Raw genomic sequence first — 14,160 nt, 5'->3', positions numbered from 1 at the left:
TTTAGGTGTCACTTTAATGTTCTTCCCAAAGGACAGAAAAACACCATTTAGCACCCTTAAAGATCTGTCTCAAGGTATTTATAATGGAGATGAAAAAGCCAGTTTCATGCCTGGTTTACAGCTCTTGAACTAAGACATCTTTGCATATCACCAACCCCAACAGCAGTGTCATTGGAGCTTGTAGAGACATCAGGGATTGATCAACCCAAACAGCAGACCCAGCAACAGATGACATGGGTTTTATGCCTCCTGCTGTCCCCAGCAGTGTGTGTTCTCACTGCACAAAGATATTGTAGTTGCTCCAAAACTGAACACACTGCAAGGGATGTGTTCCATTCCCTGCAGACATTCCAGAACAAGTATCTGGACTCCAGTTTGGGCTTTGCTACCATCTATTTATGACACTGTGACACAACCATTTCCTTAAGCTAAGCTGAATCAATCAATCAAGTGTCTGAGAAGGGAAAGCTACAGAAGTACATTAAATGAGTGGGGTTTTTTAACAACGAGGATGTTACTACATCTTGGGTAACACCTTAACCCCATGAAATGTCCACACTCTTTTACTCTCTTAAAATGAGTTTATAGCCTGGAGCTACATGCAGAGCACTTTGGGGCTCAGCCTCACATGCTTACATCCAGAAACATTCACTGGATGGTCTTTCGGATGGTCTTTGTCAGCACTTGAACCCAAGCAGAGCTCAGATAAGGCTCCCTGCAACCCCGGCCACTGTTGCCCTGCAGTTGAACAAGCACCAGGCAGATGGCATACCTGATCCAAGGCTGTTCTCCCCACTGCCTTTGCCAGGCTTTTGACAACCAGTGTAATGCATTTGACACATTTACAAATGATTAGATGGCACCCGAGAAGATGCTGTTTATGTGATGCTGTCCAAACCCACACGTGTATCTTACTAAAACATAAGAACACAAGTAAGGGAGTTCCTGCTAGAACTGGTGTCATTGGCCCTATCTTTCCATCAAACCAAAATGCACAGGCAGCGAGGTATTCACTCCATCAATCACGTGAAGGTAATATTTAGATATAAAGAACCACAATTAAAGAGTTCAGATCTTGGATTCCCATTTCTGAAGCAGGCATTGTCTGAGAATTCAACATACTACTTGTCAATATATCCAATTCTGGACATGAGAGAGGGCCTGTACCATTTACAACTGTGCGAAAAAAAGCAGTTTTGCTGGCAAACCCTTGTCTCCTTCCCCCACAACACATAGAATATAGTCAGGGTTTTACTTCCCCTCTCAATCCTTCATTTCCAAACTCAAGCACCCCACAGTCAATCCCAAAAGACACGCTGATTACAAGTGCTATTGTGAAGTGAAGTTCTAACGTAACAAATGCCAAACCTCAGCCTATTGTTCAGTGAGCATCTGGTGAAGCACAAATTAAATATTACAGAGTTCATTTCTGAAGGATAAAGAGTGTATTTTTTGTGATGAATGAACTGGTGTGGACCTTGACAAGCAGTAGCCTCCGAAAGCAAGCTGAAGTAGCTGTGAAGGGAAAGGCTCTTTGCTCGGTTAAAAAGATGCCAACAGTTACAAGAAGCAGTCTTCAAGAGGCAAAGTAAAGGGTTCTTCAGTCAAATATACACTGCAAGGCTCTGCTTCGTCTCCTTCCCTGCTGCAGATGATGCTATGCACCCATTAACATGCCCATGAAATCAGATCCATTCTGGATGGTGATGGGAGCTCCAGCACTGTTGTCCACAAATATGGAGGTGTACTGGCCAGCCTGCAGAGGGAATGAGAGGGAAAGGATCTGACAGTTCATCCAGTGTAAAAATGGAGGGGGAGGGAAAGCATTTCACTACCATGAACTAAGCAGAGACACCTGCACTTCCCTTTGGCTCTGGGAACAGGATCTGACCTGTTCATTTAGTCCAGCTTTGACTTGGTGGAAGACAGTGAAACTGTGTTGTAGGTTTAGTACTTAGATCCTTACTGCACCAGCACCTTTTTGGGTGACTACTCAAATAGTCATGAATGCTTTACATTCCTTCCTATGTAATAGGAAATAGAATTGCACCTTGGCAATGCAAGGGGTGATGTGAGAAAGAAAAATACTCACTGTCATTTCTTAGAGGGAAGGTTACCTCTGTGGCTTAGGATCAGAGTGTGCAACACAAGTCTGGCTTTTGTTCCTGTTCCTGCCACAGATTCTCTTACCCCAGGTAAGGCTTTTAACTTCATTAACCTTAGAAAGAAGGTTAATAAAATCTTCCCCATCTCCAGGTGGGAATTCAGCCTTGCCTGTAAGGAACTCCACTGCCTGCCAAGCAAACTAGCACAGTGATTCCCAGCCTGCATGGCCTTACCTGCAGCTGCAGTAAGCCATGAACATAGATAGTGAAGATCTTGCTGTTACTTTCCAGACCAGCAATGACTTCCAAAGACCTAAAGAGTAGCAAAGAAAAGTAAACAGGTTAAACCTCTCAGGCAGTCACAAGAGGCGTATGTGACACAACAACATCTCATGACCTCCCTAGAAACAAGACCTAGTGGTCCTAGTGCCCATCTGTACAAAGCAGGCGGGATGTTGGCTTGATTCTAGCAGTGATAACTACCTGGAAGAGAGAACAGTAGAACCTTGTCCTCACAGTAGGTCTAGTGGAAGACCTACAGAGGATACAGGATTGTGAATGCAAAACTCAGCCTAGCCAGGGGCAGCAGATCTAGTTGTTTTCCCAAGAAAAATCAACCCCTTTCCTCCCTTTTTTCCATGAAGTGGTGGTGACAAAACCTAGCAAGTGCAAACGTGCTGTTTCCAGCCCCCTTGCAAGGAAATAAGATGCATAAGAGGTAGGGGAATTTGGCCCAAAGAGAGCAAGCCACTTGGCACCACCTTGACTGAAGAGCACAATCCATGTGTCATATCCTGCCAAAAGCCTGGCTTGGGCGGGAACTTCCCATCATTAATCTCTTCTACTCCAACTGTCTCCTTGCCTCCGAGTTTCCATCTCTCCCAGCCGAAAGCCCTCAGGGCTCTTTCAGCTCCCTCAATGACTGACTGTGTATGCTGACATCCCCAGGAAATTCCACAAGCTGGGCTGGCAGGCACCTCAGCCTCTGCCAGCACAGTGTCTGTCCAGACAGGTCCCATCCCTCCACCCATCTTCCTTCCATGCCACAGACCAGTCACACTCTCACCCACCACACGAGAGACGTCCCAGAGCCACTGCTGGTTCTGCTTTACTCCCACTGCTGTCCAACTCGCTGCACTCAGGACACCCCATCACCAGTTGTGACCCTGGACAACTGATGAAAGCTCCAAATCAGACATCAAGGAGCTTCATCTAAACAATTCACATCCGGGGCAGTTCTGGCTAAGGCAAAAATGGGCTTATTTTTACTGTCCTTTGAAGAATGTAGCTATAAAGTCTTCAGATGACAAGTTCGTCTCAAAGCATCCCAATAAACCTGCCTGGGCTGTATGTGACAGCTACAACCACAACAGTTTCTAAGAGCTTTCAGCTCCTGCAATGAGGAAGGCACAGTAGTTTCCACGGCCCACAGGGAATCTTCCTATTCAGGTAACTCTTGTGCTCACATCCACCAGAACAAGGAAGCAAAACTGAAGTCATTCACCTCTATTTTCCACCTATTCATCACTGCAGCACTTCCACGGCAACATGAGTGAGATGCTGTGGTGCATTCAGGATGCAGCTGAAATCATCAAAATTGAACCTCTGGCACTAAACTGAAGTGTTTCTCCCATTGTGTTTGTGATGATAGCTGAGCATTCAGCATCTTCAGCGACATTCAGTTGCAGTCACAGTTCTCTCAAGAGCTGCAATATTCAGCTATTTGGAGCAATTGGCACTGAAAAGTTACAGATCAGAATAAAGCCCCCCACATAAAAGATAAGGGCCAGGTGGAATCTCTCTTCAGAGAAGTTCTACAAGTATTTATCATATCAAATTCACTGCTGGTGAACCTGATTTCCCACACTTGGATGAAACATTGGCCCATCTGAGAAACCAGGCGCCAAGGCAGCGCTGTAGTAACTCACGTGTATCGGTGGCACAGGGATTCGATGCAGATCAGCACTCGGACGTTGTCTCTGGCCCGGAGTTGGACTTTACTCTTCAGCTCACTGTGATCTGAGGGAAGCAGTGGAAGAAACATAAGCACATCGCAGAGCAGCAGTTGCTGGTGTTTGGCTTAGCAGAGACACCAGGAATCTTATGGCTTGGGTTGGAAGGGACCTTCAGAGGTCATCCAGTCATCTAATCCATCCCCTTGCAGCCCATGGGGATGAGGCAGGCTGTCCCCCTGTAGAACATGGAAGCCATAACTTCCACACATGAATGTATGTGCTTATTATCCATAAGGAGTGTTATGTGCTTGGCTTGCATGGCTGTGGCTATGTCTGTGAAAGTAACAGGGCTGCCATTGCCCATACTTCACATCAAACAGGACCCAGAGGCTTCTCCAGGGCTCCTTCCTGCACCTCTCAAGCGGTCCAGGAAAGGTTTCTGTGGACACCACTCACCAACGTGGACGTTGGCTGAAAACTGGTAGATGCCAGACACGGGTGCTGTGAAACGTCCTGTTGCCAGATTCAATCCTGTCCCCCGGAGGAAAGCTCCCTTGGCCAGAGGCTGTAAGACAGGAAAAGCAAACCTTGAACAAGTCCCCACCACTCCCAGCAATCACCTCTGCCCATGACAAAGACCAAGCTTATGTGCATGAGAACAGAGCTACTGCCTTGTGTCCCCAGCACACACCTTCCAGATGGGGTCTCTCGCAGCATCTGATGCCCACAGAAGGCAAAATGATCAGTATAAGACATGAAGATGCTCTTTTTGCTCACTGCTGAGCTCTTCTAACTCATCTTGACTCACTGTGCTCACTGCATCCCTATGCTCTGCTGGTCCTGGTGGCCTCTAGCCTCCACTGATGTTCTGATACACAAGCGCTTCCATTATATGAGTCAAAAGGTCCCTACTACTCCCAAGCACTTCCTAGATGGGGCCAAGCAGTATCCCCAGGCTTAAAAGATGGAGCCTTATACATTGTTTTTGTGACACAAACACAGAGGACACTCATATGGGTCTCCAGAGGTTTCCTACCCACTTGAGGTCTAAGTCAGACAGCTTTGATCCTATTAAAGAACAACTGCTTGGATCCTTACAGATCCCATGTTTAGTTTCATTTTGTTCTAGCTGTGAATTCTCCAGAATAAGCAAAACCCTGGTGAAAACCCTGCAGCTTCTCCTCACGTCGAGGAAGCAGCTTTAAATCAAACTCACAGCACATTATCTGCCTCAGACAAAAATAAACTCTAAGAGAAATGTTTATTGTTTGCTTTGGCCTCAGCTTCAGCCTCAGCCTCGGCTGAATCTGGCTGGAGCTGGGGAGCAGCAGCTTCCCCGGGCCAAGGCAGCGCATTAGGCAGCCTCTGCCTCCACCACAAGGGCATTCTGTGCACTGTGAGTGCTGTCCTGAGCTCTGCATCGGTCTTCATGGGACAGAAGAGCTGTTCAAAGCTGGCTCTGTAAAGGCACGTATGCCAAAACCATGCACAACACACAGTCACCCACTATTTGGGTGTGTTTTCCACTACGAGATGGTGGAAGGGGCCTGAGACATGGTCAAGTTTGTAGCAGCGTTGCCACGGGTGCTGTTAGGCTAAAAAAGGTAGTGGAACACCTTAGTTCAAGTAGTAGAAGGGAGTTGTTTGCTCTTCCAGTTCATCACAGCCAGGAACTGCAGCTTCACAGTGCGGGGCAGGAAGAACTTCAGTAGCTTTCTCTTTGACAAGATGTAAAGCTACAAATATTTGGGTCTGGTGGTGTCTGTCGAGGGTTACTACATGGGAGAAGGAGTGAAATGACTCAGCAAATCCCAGGCCTGGCTCTAAGAGAAATTCCTTATTTACTAGATCTAGCTGGAGCCTTACATTTCATAGAGCTTTACTAGAAACGATGTATGCATGCAGATGGGGGGGAAAATATATCCATGTCCCAAGCAGGGGCACTTCTCATCAAGTATAATGGCAAAACAGTAATAATGAGCTGCAGAACAACTACATTTCATACAATCAGGTGTATATATTTCTATTTATCAGTATGCACTGATGTGTGCCCATGTGCACACATATACACGCAGAAGGAGCTCTATTTTCTTTACATACACACACATGGTCAATGTAACAGGTAACCTGACAACAAAGCCTATGGAAGATGCTTGACTCTGTTCTTGTGCTCTCGCTACACCATCCTTTTTGGTACTGGCATTTTGCATTTGCCTCACTGAAAGAGCAGATCCAAGCCCTGTATGTGCAGAGCTGCCCTGCATAGTTAATTCATTCCTTTCTTGTTACAGCTATTAGCAGAATCAGCAACATAATTCCAAACCCACTGGCTGAGCGTGGAAGGCAATTTTAGGCACCAGTAAATTATCACTGATAAAACATTCCTGTTTCTTCATGCCCTCTGTGGCTTTGTTATTCTTTTGCTCATAGAAATAGACAATGCAGGGTGAGGTTCTCTGGGCAAAAGATTCCATCAAAGCCCATGCCCATGAGAGCTCCTGCTGCATTTGCTGCCTCAAACACTGCAGGGATGTCTAGGGAGAACTAACTACTTGCACACAGTCATTTCAGTCAGCAGACCAGCAGCAAACTAACAAGTCAGTGTCCAGCCATTCCGTACAAACCAAGGCCAGCTTCTCTCCCTCAGTCCATCTCCTGTGCCCACATCTTCCTCATACACTCCATAGTTTACTGCTGGGTGGAAAATAGGAACCATGTGCAGAGCATTGAGATGAGCCCTCCCAGTTTCACTTTTTGGTGATGAACACTGTGGAAAGCAAAGCACTGACTTAGATGATATTAAAGAAACAGCTCAGTTGTGCCTGCACAGCAACCACAAGGCACAGGGGAGGCACCAATCTCCTGAAGCAGCAATAGAATTCAACTGCCAAAGGTGGACGTTTAGCTTGACCTTAAGGCACTAGAGAAACCAGGACTGCAAAGCACATGGGCCGCCTTAACCTGAAATGATGTGATTCCAGTAACATTCCTGGGCTCCAGATAAGCCTCGCTTCCATGGCGTGTCAGAGGCTGCAGTTACTTCAGTCCTGGCTGTGTAAAGTACCTTCCTGAAAGCTTTTCAAGAGGCAATCATTAAAACCTCAAACACTGAGATACAGGAGGAAGAAGTGTGGGGAATTTCATTGCAGATACCAAGGAATTTGTGAGACCAAGAGGAAGAGAAGGAGGGAATATTCTTGGAGGAAATTTAGCATGGGAGGATGAGAAAACCATGATGCACCATGATGCACTCTCAGTACTCAAGGTCGGAGTGACTTAGACACCATCCTCAAATGACAGTGTAGAAGTGATAGGCTGTTTCCCAGCACAGGGTCTTTCCACTATCTCAGAGTGCTTTGGGTAAGGTCCAGATCCAGGAATTAGAGTCAATCCTTATCATTGCACTGAGGAGTATCGAGCCGCTGGCTTCTTCCCACTATTAAACTTGACACAATGGAAGCAGGGGAATTATCTCTCTCTCCCCCTTGGACTGTTTAAAGACAATGTTTTCATATTTGCAAGAACATCCACTGTCTCCCTCCCTGCAAATTCCCCCATATCAGAGCACAAGCTAAAACCAGACACTTCTTGTCCCAAAGCTGAAATGAAAGGCTGGCATCCAGAGCCCTGCCAGCCCTCCCACACCAGCTTCAGGGCCAGGAGCAATTAGAAAGTAGCTAGGCATGGGATAACAAAGCATGGGAAGCATCAGCCTACACACTGATTGCTGAGATGTCTTTATTCACATTTTCCCTCCTCATTAATGAGGCAGCAGATCTCTCTAGCCCTGCCCACACTTCAAGTACAATCTTGCCTCTGTGCCAGCACCCACAGTGCTGTCAAACCGGGCTTCCACAAGTGTATTTGGGAAAGGTCCAGGAATGCACCCTATTTAGAACATAACCGCTGCCTCCAGTCCTGCAGCTGGGAGAGAGGTCCTAGCAGCAAAACTGCTCCATAGGAAAGGACCTGCTGGACAAGGTTCTTCCAAAATGGGACTCGGTGCAGTGGGAAGGAAGCTCAGCACCTTCCTAGTAGTGGAAGGGTAGTGGCAGCAACCCCTGCTGAGGATAGCCATATTCCCTGTTCATAGTCTTCAAACTCTTCTTAGCACATCACAAAAGCAACCACATACCTGAAGGCCATTTGCTATTAGACAGTCTTTGTGACTCCAAAGTCTGGAGTAATTCCCCTCAATTACCAAGGAACTATTTAGTTTTAGCTCTTACATTGCCTAACGTCTGTAATTCACGTCCTATTTGCAACCAGTTGGTAGAGGCTTAATATCAGATTCAATAGCTTGCTTGTAGCCCTGCTTCTGCTGACCTACATCATCCCATGATGGTGTGGGTGTCATTATAACATGACTAGAATGAATTTACAGAGGTAACATTTGTTAGTCTGCTATAAACTATTACGTAAAGAATTTGAGCACCAGGACTGGCCCATCTAACAAAATGATGTCTGGGCTCTTATTTGGGCTCACAAACCCATAACCAATGGCTTCTGTCTGCCTCTGCCATTTTTCTACATCTAAACTTTACTCTGGAATTAAACAGGGTGTGCACTGAAAAAAAATGGAACAGCTCCTTCAAACTAATGGCAAACATGGACAAGTCTTTCTCCATCATTACCTGAAATAAAACCTGACTGTTGTTTGGACCTGTGAGACAGCCCTCTCTTGCACAGACCTGTTAGAACTTCAGTAAGAACCGTAATGAGATTCAGCTAGAGAGAAAGAGAGGCTGCCTCTTGGGTTTGTCAGGAAGGAGAGGACTCAAAGCTACCTCACTGCAGTGAGCTTCAGTGCTGAAATCATAGAACTATATTCGTAGTATCCAAGCCTGAGATGAGCTTCTGGGATTAGTCTGCCCTTTCAGGAAGCACCTTTATCCACAGAGCCACCCAGCAGCTGTGTGGACAAGGGGAACTACAACTGATCTACGCACAGTGGCTGCTGTGGAGTTGCACAGGTTCAGTCTGTAATCCCTTCTCACCGACTGGAAATTCTGAAGTTCTACCAGGGTCTTCTTATCTACAATGACTTGTCCTTTTAGCTTGCAATGGAATGCCTCCTCAACACGTCTGTGGGGCGAGACTTCCTCCAAGGAGAGCAGCAGTGGAGGCAGCTGGCTCGGATGGGCTGAAATAGCCAGGGATGCTCGGCGCTCAATGGCTTCTGAGGAAGAAGAAAGTATAGGAAAGGCTTAGTTTAAGAGCCTGGTCTATGAAGCCATTAGTTCTGCACTTAACTCTTCAACTTGAAGTAAGCAGCATGGGGGAAACAGTCACATTTTTGATTCCCAAAGAGGGGAATGCTTTAAGGTAAAGGTTTGCAAAGCCAGTTCTTTACTTGCCGTGGTGCTTACCAGAAGAAGCAGATCGCAAAGGCACAAAGCACAGTCTTTACCTTTCAGTATCTCCTTAAACTCCTGCAGAAGGACTTCCCGGGTGACTTCAGCACCAGGTGCTCCGGGAGGTCCCTGGGGCCCAGGAGGTCCAGGGGGCCCAACAAGGCCACGCTAAGGAGGTAACCAAAGAAAACCAGGTGAATTAGAACCATTGCACTGATAGACCAGAAACTCTCTCAGCCATGAGCCAGTCCTACAGCTACGTGAGGAGCTCCCAACACTATCAGTTCAACTATAGCCTGATGCAGTAAATCTTAAGCTGACTCTCCAGCCAGCTCTGAATTCCAGCACTTGGAATTTACTCAGATCTTTATGTAGGAGGATGAACGTTGCTCAGGTAAACACCAACTGGTTCTTCAAGTACCTTTATACAGTGTGAAGCACAACAGGCACAAGACTAAGTTTGCTGCTTCTCTATCTTCTTGTATCACCAAATCATACTAGCCTCTAAGCTTCTTATTCTATTTTCTAACTAGAATAACCACCTAGCCACGCTTTAGGTTATTGATATATATTGCTCAGACATAGTGATCACATACATGAATATTGGTGCAACAGCAGAGCTCTTGGGAAAAATGAAACAGTTCATTCAAAGTTTCAAACTAGAGGCATGAACATGCAACAGTGTTATCAGGGCTATTTTGTTGTATGAAGTTCCTGTTTCCTCAACTAAACTGCGGTAAACCTGCATGGAAGCACTCCTGCCTATCAGCTCACTGAGACACAGAAGGAAATCATTAGAAGCATTTGAGGTTGTCTAAGCTGCACATTAAAAGTGCACACATGCTCCATCAGCACCCAGCAGTGGATCAGCAATTCATTCATTTGATATAAATAACTTGTCCCCACCTTGACTAAAATATCCTTTGAGATATTTGGACTTTGTGTAGTGGAAGAAATAATAAAGTTAACACTGAGCAGAAGAAAAAAACCAGGGATTTTAGACCCAAGGTCTAAATTCCATGTTGACAGTGGAATTCCCGTCCCTCATCTTGCAAAGCATACACAGCACTTGCCTCAAACTTCTCCAACACTGAGAAACTAAACCCAAGTGAAAACACCCTGGGGTGGGAAGGCAAAAGCTGGAGCACACAAAACACAGTAGGAAGGGAAGCTGCAGGGCACAGGTGATGGCAACATAGCAATAACCTACTAGTTTCTTGTCTTTGCCTTTGCATTTCCTTTTAGAGGTGTTGCCATCATCAGGGCGGTGAACAAAGGAGATCCAGGTCCGCCGTGGGTCTGTGATTCGGGGATCTGGAGACTCTAGGATCTAGAGAGAAACAAGAACAAAGACTCTCAGCACTGTAGCTCTCTGTATCTCTGTATCAGAGAATGCAAAGTTCCAGAGCAGAAGGAATCAGAGCAAGGAGCTGGGAGCCAGTGTACCTCAGAGACCTTTCTCTACCTGCGGAGACTCAGGCCTCTGACAGTCCTCTTATGTACACAAAACCTGCTCAGATGCCAGAGATTGTTCACCACTGGCATCTGATATATATCAGTTGGATCAATCAAGTAATACAGGGGGATTAGAATGTACAGAAAACCTTGAAATGCTGCAGAACTTCCAAATCACAGGCTGTGGAGTCCACTTCCTTTTGGACTTCCTCATTCCCATTACTCACCTCCCAGAGACAACCAGAAGTAAGTGGTCAAACAGTGGTTAAACTTAGTCAGAGTGAACTTCTAACTTCAACTCTAAAAAAGGCACCAGAAGTCACGGGTTATCAATGCCCTGCCATGCTCTTACCCAGAGCAATGAAATGCTGACTCTGCAGGTTCCAATCTGTTGGCACATCAGCCTCCCAGATGTCCTTCACAGTGAGGATAAAAGCATGGGCCCTCCTAGAGTTCCATGAACTATGCTAAAGTAGCGAGAGCCATTAATGGAAGAGCCAGAGAGGAAAAGCTGCAACAAACACTTAAAATCCCTAAACCAACCAAGCGAACAACCCCCCACCTTGTGCCTAGAGAAAACTTCTGGAATTCACTCCATAAACCTGTTTTTAAGTCCCCTGCTGAGACGGAACAGGTAGAGATCGGAATTCCAGCAGGAAAACAACACAAGGGCTGAATGACATTTGAAATGATTCCTGGCCCAGTACAAGTTTATGTAAGTCAATATTGATCTATCACCATTCGGGAGGAAGAAACCAAGATGGTGGTGGGAAAAGCATAGGAGCAAAGTCAGTCAACAGTGCACTTTTCAGGTCTCAAAGTGTTTGCCCTGGGTACTAAGCTCCTGGTAGGTCTGACAGCACCACACACTTGGGCCACAGCTCAGACACAACAGCCTTAACAGCCCCAGTGACCTTGCAAGGTGCTTCCAGTGCTGCCGGGTTAGCAAACAGCTACGTTTGCCCATTGCCTGTCCCACTTGGCTCCCTAAAGCATTACTTCTCAGGGCACCATATGGAGTTGTAATAACATTTCTAGTACCACATAGAAGTAGCAAAGGAGGAGGATTGCAAATTTGAGGTAGAAACAGCAGGGCAAGGCCATTTTGAGGAGAAAAGACCCCAGTCTCTATGATCTGCTATGAAAACTCCTGCAGCTTAAAAAGTTTTGAAGTTAAATCTTAAGTCTGCTGGAGTTCTGTCTGAGTTTATAAGGAATGGTGGTGCTTCTGCGCTGATGAAGAGCCTGGAAAGCTCCCTCTCTCCAGCATGTGCTCTAAGCCACAGCAAGGACATCCCAAGATATCTCATGTATCTCATGATACATTCTACTGCAGTTAAGGAGAGACAGACTGATGCTTATGCACACTCCCCCTGCTCAAATGTAACATGTATCTCAAACAAGAGCAGGACAAACTATTCATAACAACATAGTTCATTGTTTCTGTACCAAAATCAGCCCTGAACAGACTTTGTGTGTTTAGAAGCACATTTACAGACATCCCTTAATCCCATGGTTAGTCAAGGGGTTCTTGTAGGTTGTCTTAGCTAAATTAATATTTGCCTTTTATACTTACTGCACCCAGGACTTAAACAGCTTTCCAAAATCCCACTGGAAAGTCACGTAAATGGAGCAGCATAGGAAATCCCAGGTATTGTGGGATTAGTCACCTCAATAAAGCATTCTAATCTTCCCACAGGTTGCTTGACTGCAGATCTGTGTGAAGCGTAAGTGAAGTCTAAGACAGGCTGAGAAGGTCCTTTCCTCTCCATCTACTCTAACACATAAACATCAAGTCCAGAGGCAGAGGTTCATAAAGCCCTTAGAACAGCACATGAGGTGCAGCTTATTTCTACAACAAACATGAAATACATTTATCAGTTCTGAGGAGATTTAATGGTTTCTGATGGAAGAAGCTAGTTCTTTCCCACCCCATCCGAACGCAGAGGGGTGCAGCATCACCACCCAGGAGGTCCCGCCTGCAGAGGACACTGTTTATGAGCATTTAAGTTTTCAAAGCTTATAAATACAAAGCAGGTAAAAGCCAACCTGTGCTTTGCCCAGAGGAAGCGGATGTCCCAGACCTAGTGAGTGGGACTGTCAGGTCTGTGGCAAAGCTGCAGTGCAGCTCACAGAAGGAAGCAACTTATTGCTAGAAGCACCCATCTCAGGCAGGATGGAGTGTTCCCTCAGTGCTGGAGCAGCAGCAGCAGCACAACAGCAGAGGAAAGGCAAATAAAATCAGTTTGTCCTTCAAAAGGGGCTGGCCCACGTGGCAGGAACTCAGACCTGCAGTTCCCAGAACACAGCAAACACAAGACCAAGAGGCTCAGGCACTGGGATGCAGCATTTGCTGCAGATGTGGAATAGGCTAGTCAGATATTCCTGGTTTCCACCAGGCTGCAAGTCAGGCATGAACTCCCCTCCACTGAAAAACCGAGGAACCAGGCCAGCTAGAAGCAGAAGCCAGCAATCATGGGCAGGCTCTGGCCATTAGCTGTGAAGACAAACAGATGTCCTCAGTCTTTCTGGAGCTCCAGCTGTGAAGAAACAGGCCAGAGCAGACATCTTGTCGGGGGGGGGAAGAAATCCAGATGGCACATCCCAGCAAAATCAGTGAACCCCCCCATCCCTCTCCAGTGGCTTGCTTGGATTACAAATCCCTCTGCAAGACAGCCATGGCACTCCCCAGTTTCTCCAGCACGAGGATGATTGACAGTTAAAATGAATGTTCCATCCTTGTGGTATTATTATTTAATTACTATGGCATGCATGAGCAATCCCAGCAATAAGCATGTGAGCCTCTATTTTTCTTGGCAGCAGCAGCCTCCAGCAGCCAGAGAGACCTTGCAGCCAACTCAGGTATCAGTGAGGACTGAGAACAGCCTTGGAATCCCAGCAAAGGGGACTTGTCCCTCCTGGGCTGCTGCTTGTTGTCTCCTACAGGAGTCAGGAGGAATCCTCGTGGTGACTGCACTGGAATCAGGTTGATTCCTTAACACTTGAAGCAGTTCCCCCAAAATCCACAGCAGCCTTGACAGTTTTAATGAACTTTCAATCAGGCCTTTCGGAATCACAATGGCATCTGTCCCTTCACAACTGATGAGAAATTGGCCCCTTCCATCCCTAATTCCCTCCCAGTAAAAGGCAAGTTGAGCTGGAATTTCAACTGCTGTACACAAGCAGACCTGTGGTTCGCGCTGGCTCTGACTCCCAGGACAGCACACACTGCCCAGACACACACACAGTCTCTGGCCAGGAGTCAGCCAGCATGGAAGAAACTACCAGCAG

At 46.4% G+C, this 14,160-nt stretch overlaps 1 protein-coding gene across 1 annotated transcript in view; it reads right to left on the bottom strand.

Annotated features, from left to right (window-relative positions):
* Positions 1 to 1,458: 1,458 nt before the first annotated feature.
* FAM132A (family with sequence similarity 132, member A) overlaps positions 1,459 to 14,160 on the bottom strand; it is a 17,094-nt gene continuing 4,392 nt past the window's right edge. Inside the window, exons 2-8 of the mRNA XM_010011670.1 lie at positions 10,625 to 10,744; positions 9,471 to 9,582; positions 9,058 to 9,239; positions 4,517 to 4,625; positions 4,034 to 4,124; positions 2,340 to 2,418; positions 1,459 to 1,756 (exon numbers count right to left, since the gene is read on the bottom strand). Coding sequence (XP_010009972.1) covers positions 1,658 to 1,756; positions 2,340 to 2,418; positions 4,034 to 4,124; positions 4,517 to 4,625; positions 9,058 to 9,239; positions 9,471 to 9,582; positions 10,625 to 10,744 — 792 coding nt within the window. The 3' untranslated portion in view covers positions 1,459 to 1,657. The remainder of the gene's footprint in view (positions 1,757 to 2,339; positions 2,419 to 4,033; positions 4,125 to 4,516; positions 4,626 to 9,057; positions 9,240 to 9,470; positions 9,583 to 10,624; positions 10,745 to 14,160) is intronic.

This window comes from Nestor notabilis, unplaced genomic scaffold (genome assembly GCF_000696875.1).
Source record: "Nestor notabilis isolate BGI_N333 unplaced genomic scaffold, ASM69687v1 scaffold14620, whole genome shotgun sequence".
Taxonomy (NCBI): Eukaryota; Metazoa; Chordata; class Aves; order Psittaciformes; family Psittacidae; genus Nestor; species Nestor notabilis.
Note: the sequence above shows the minus strand (reverse complement) of the source record. Positions and strands in the feature narration are given on the sequence as shown.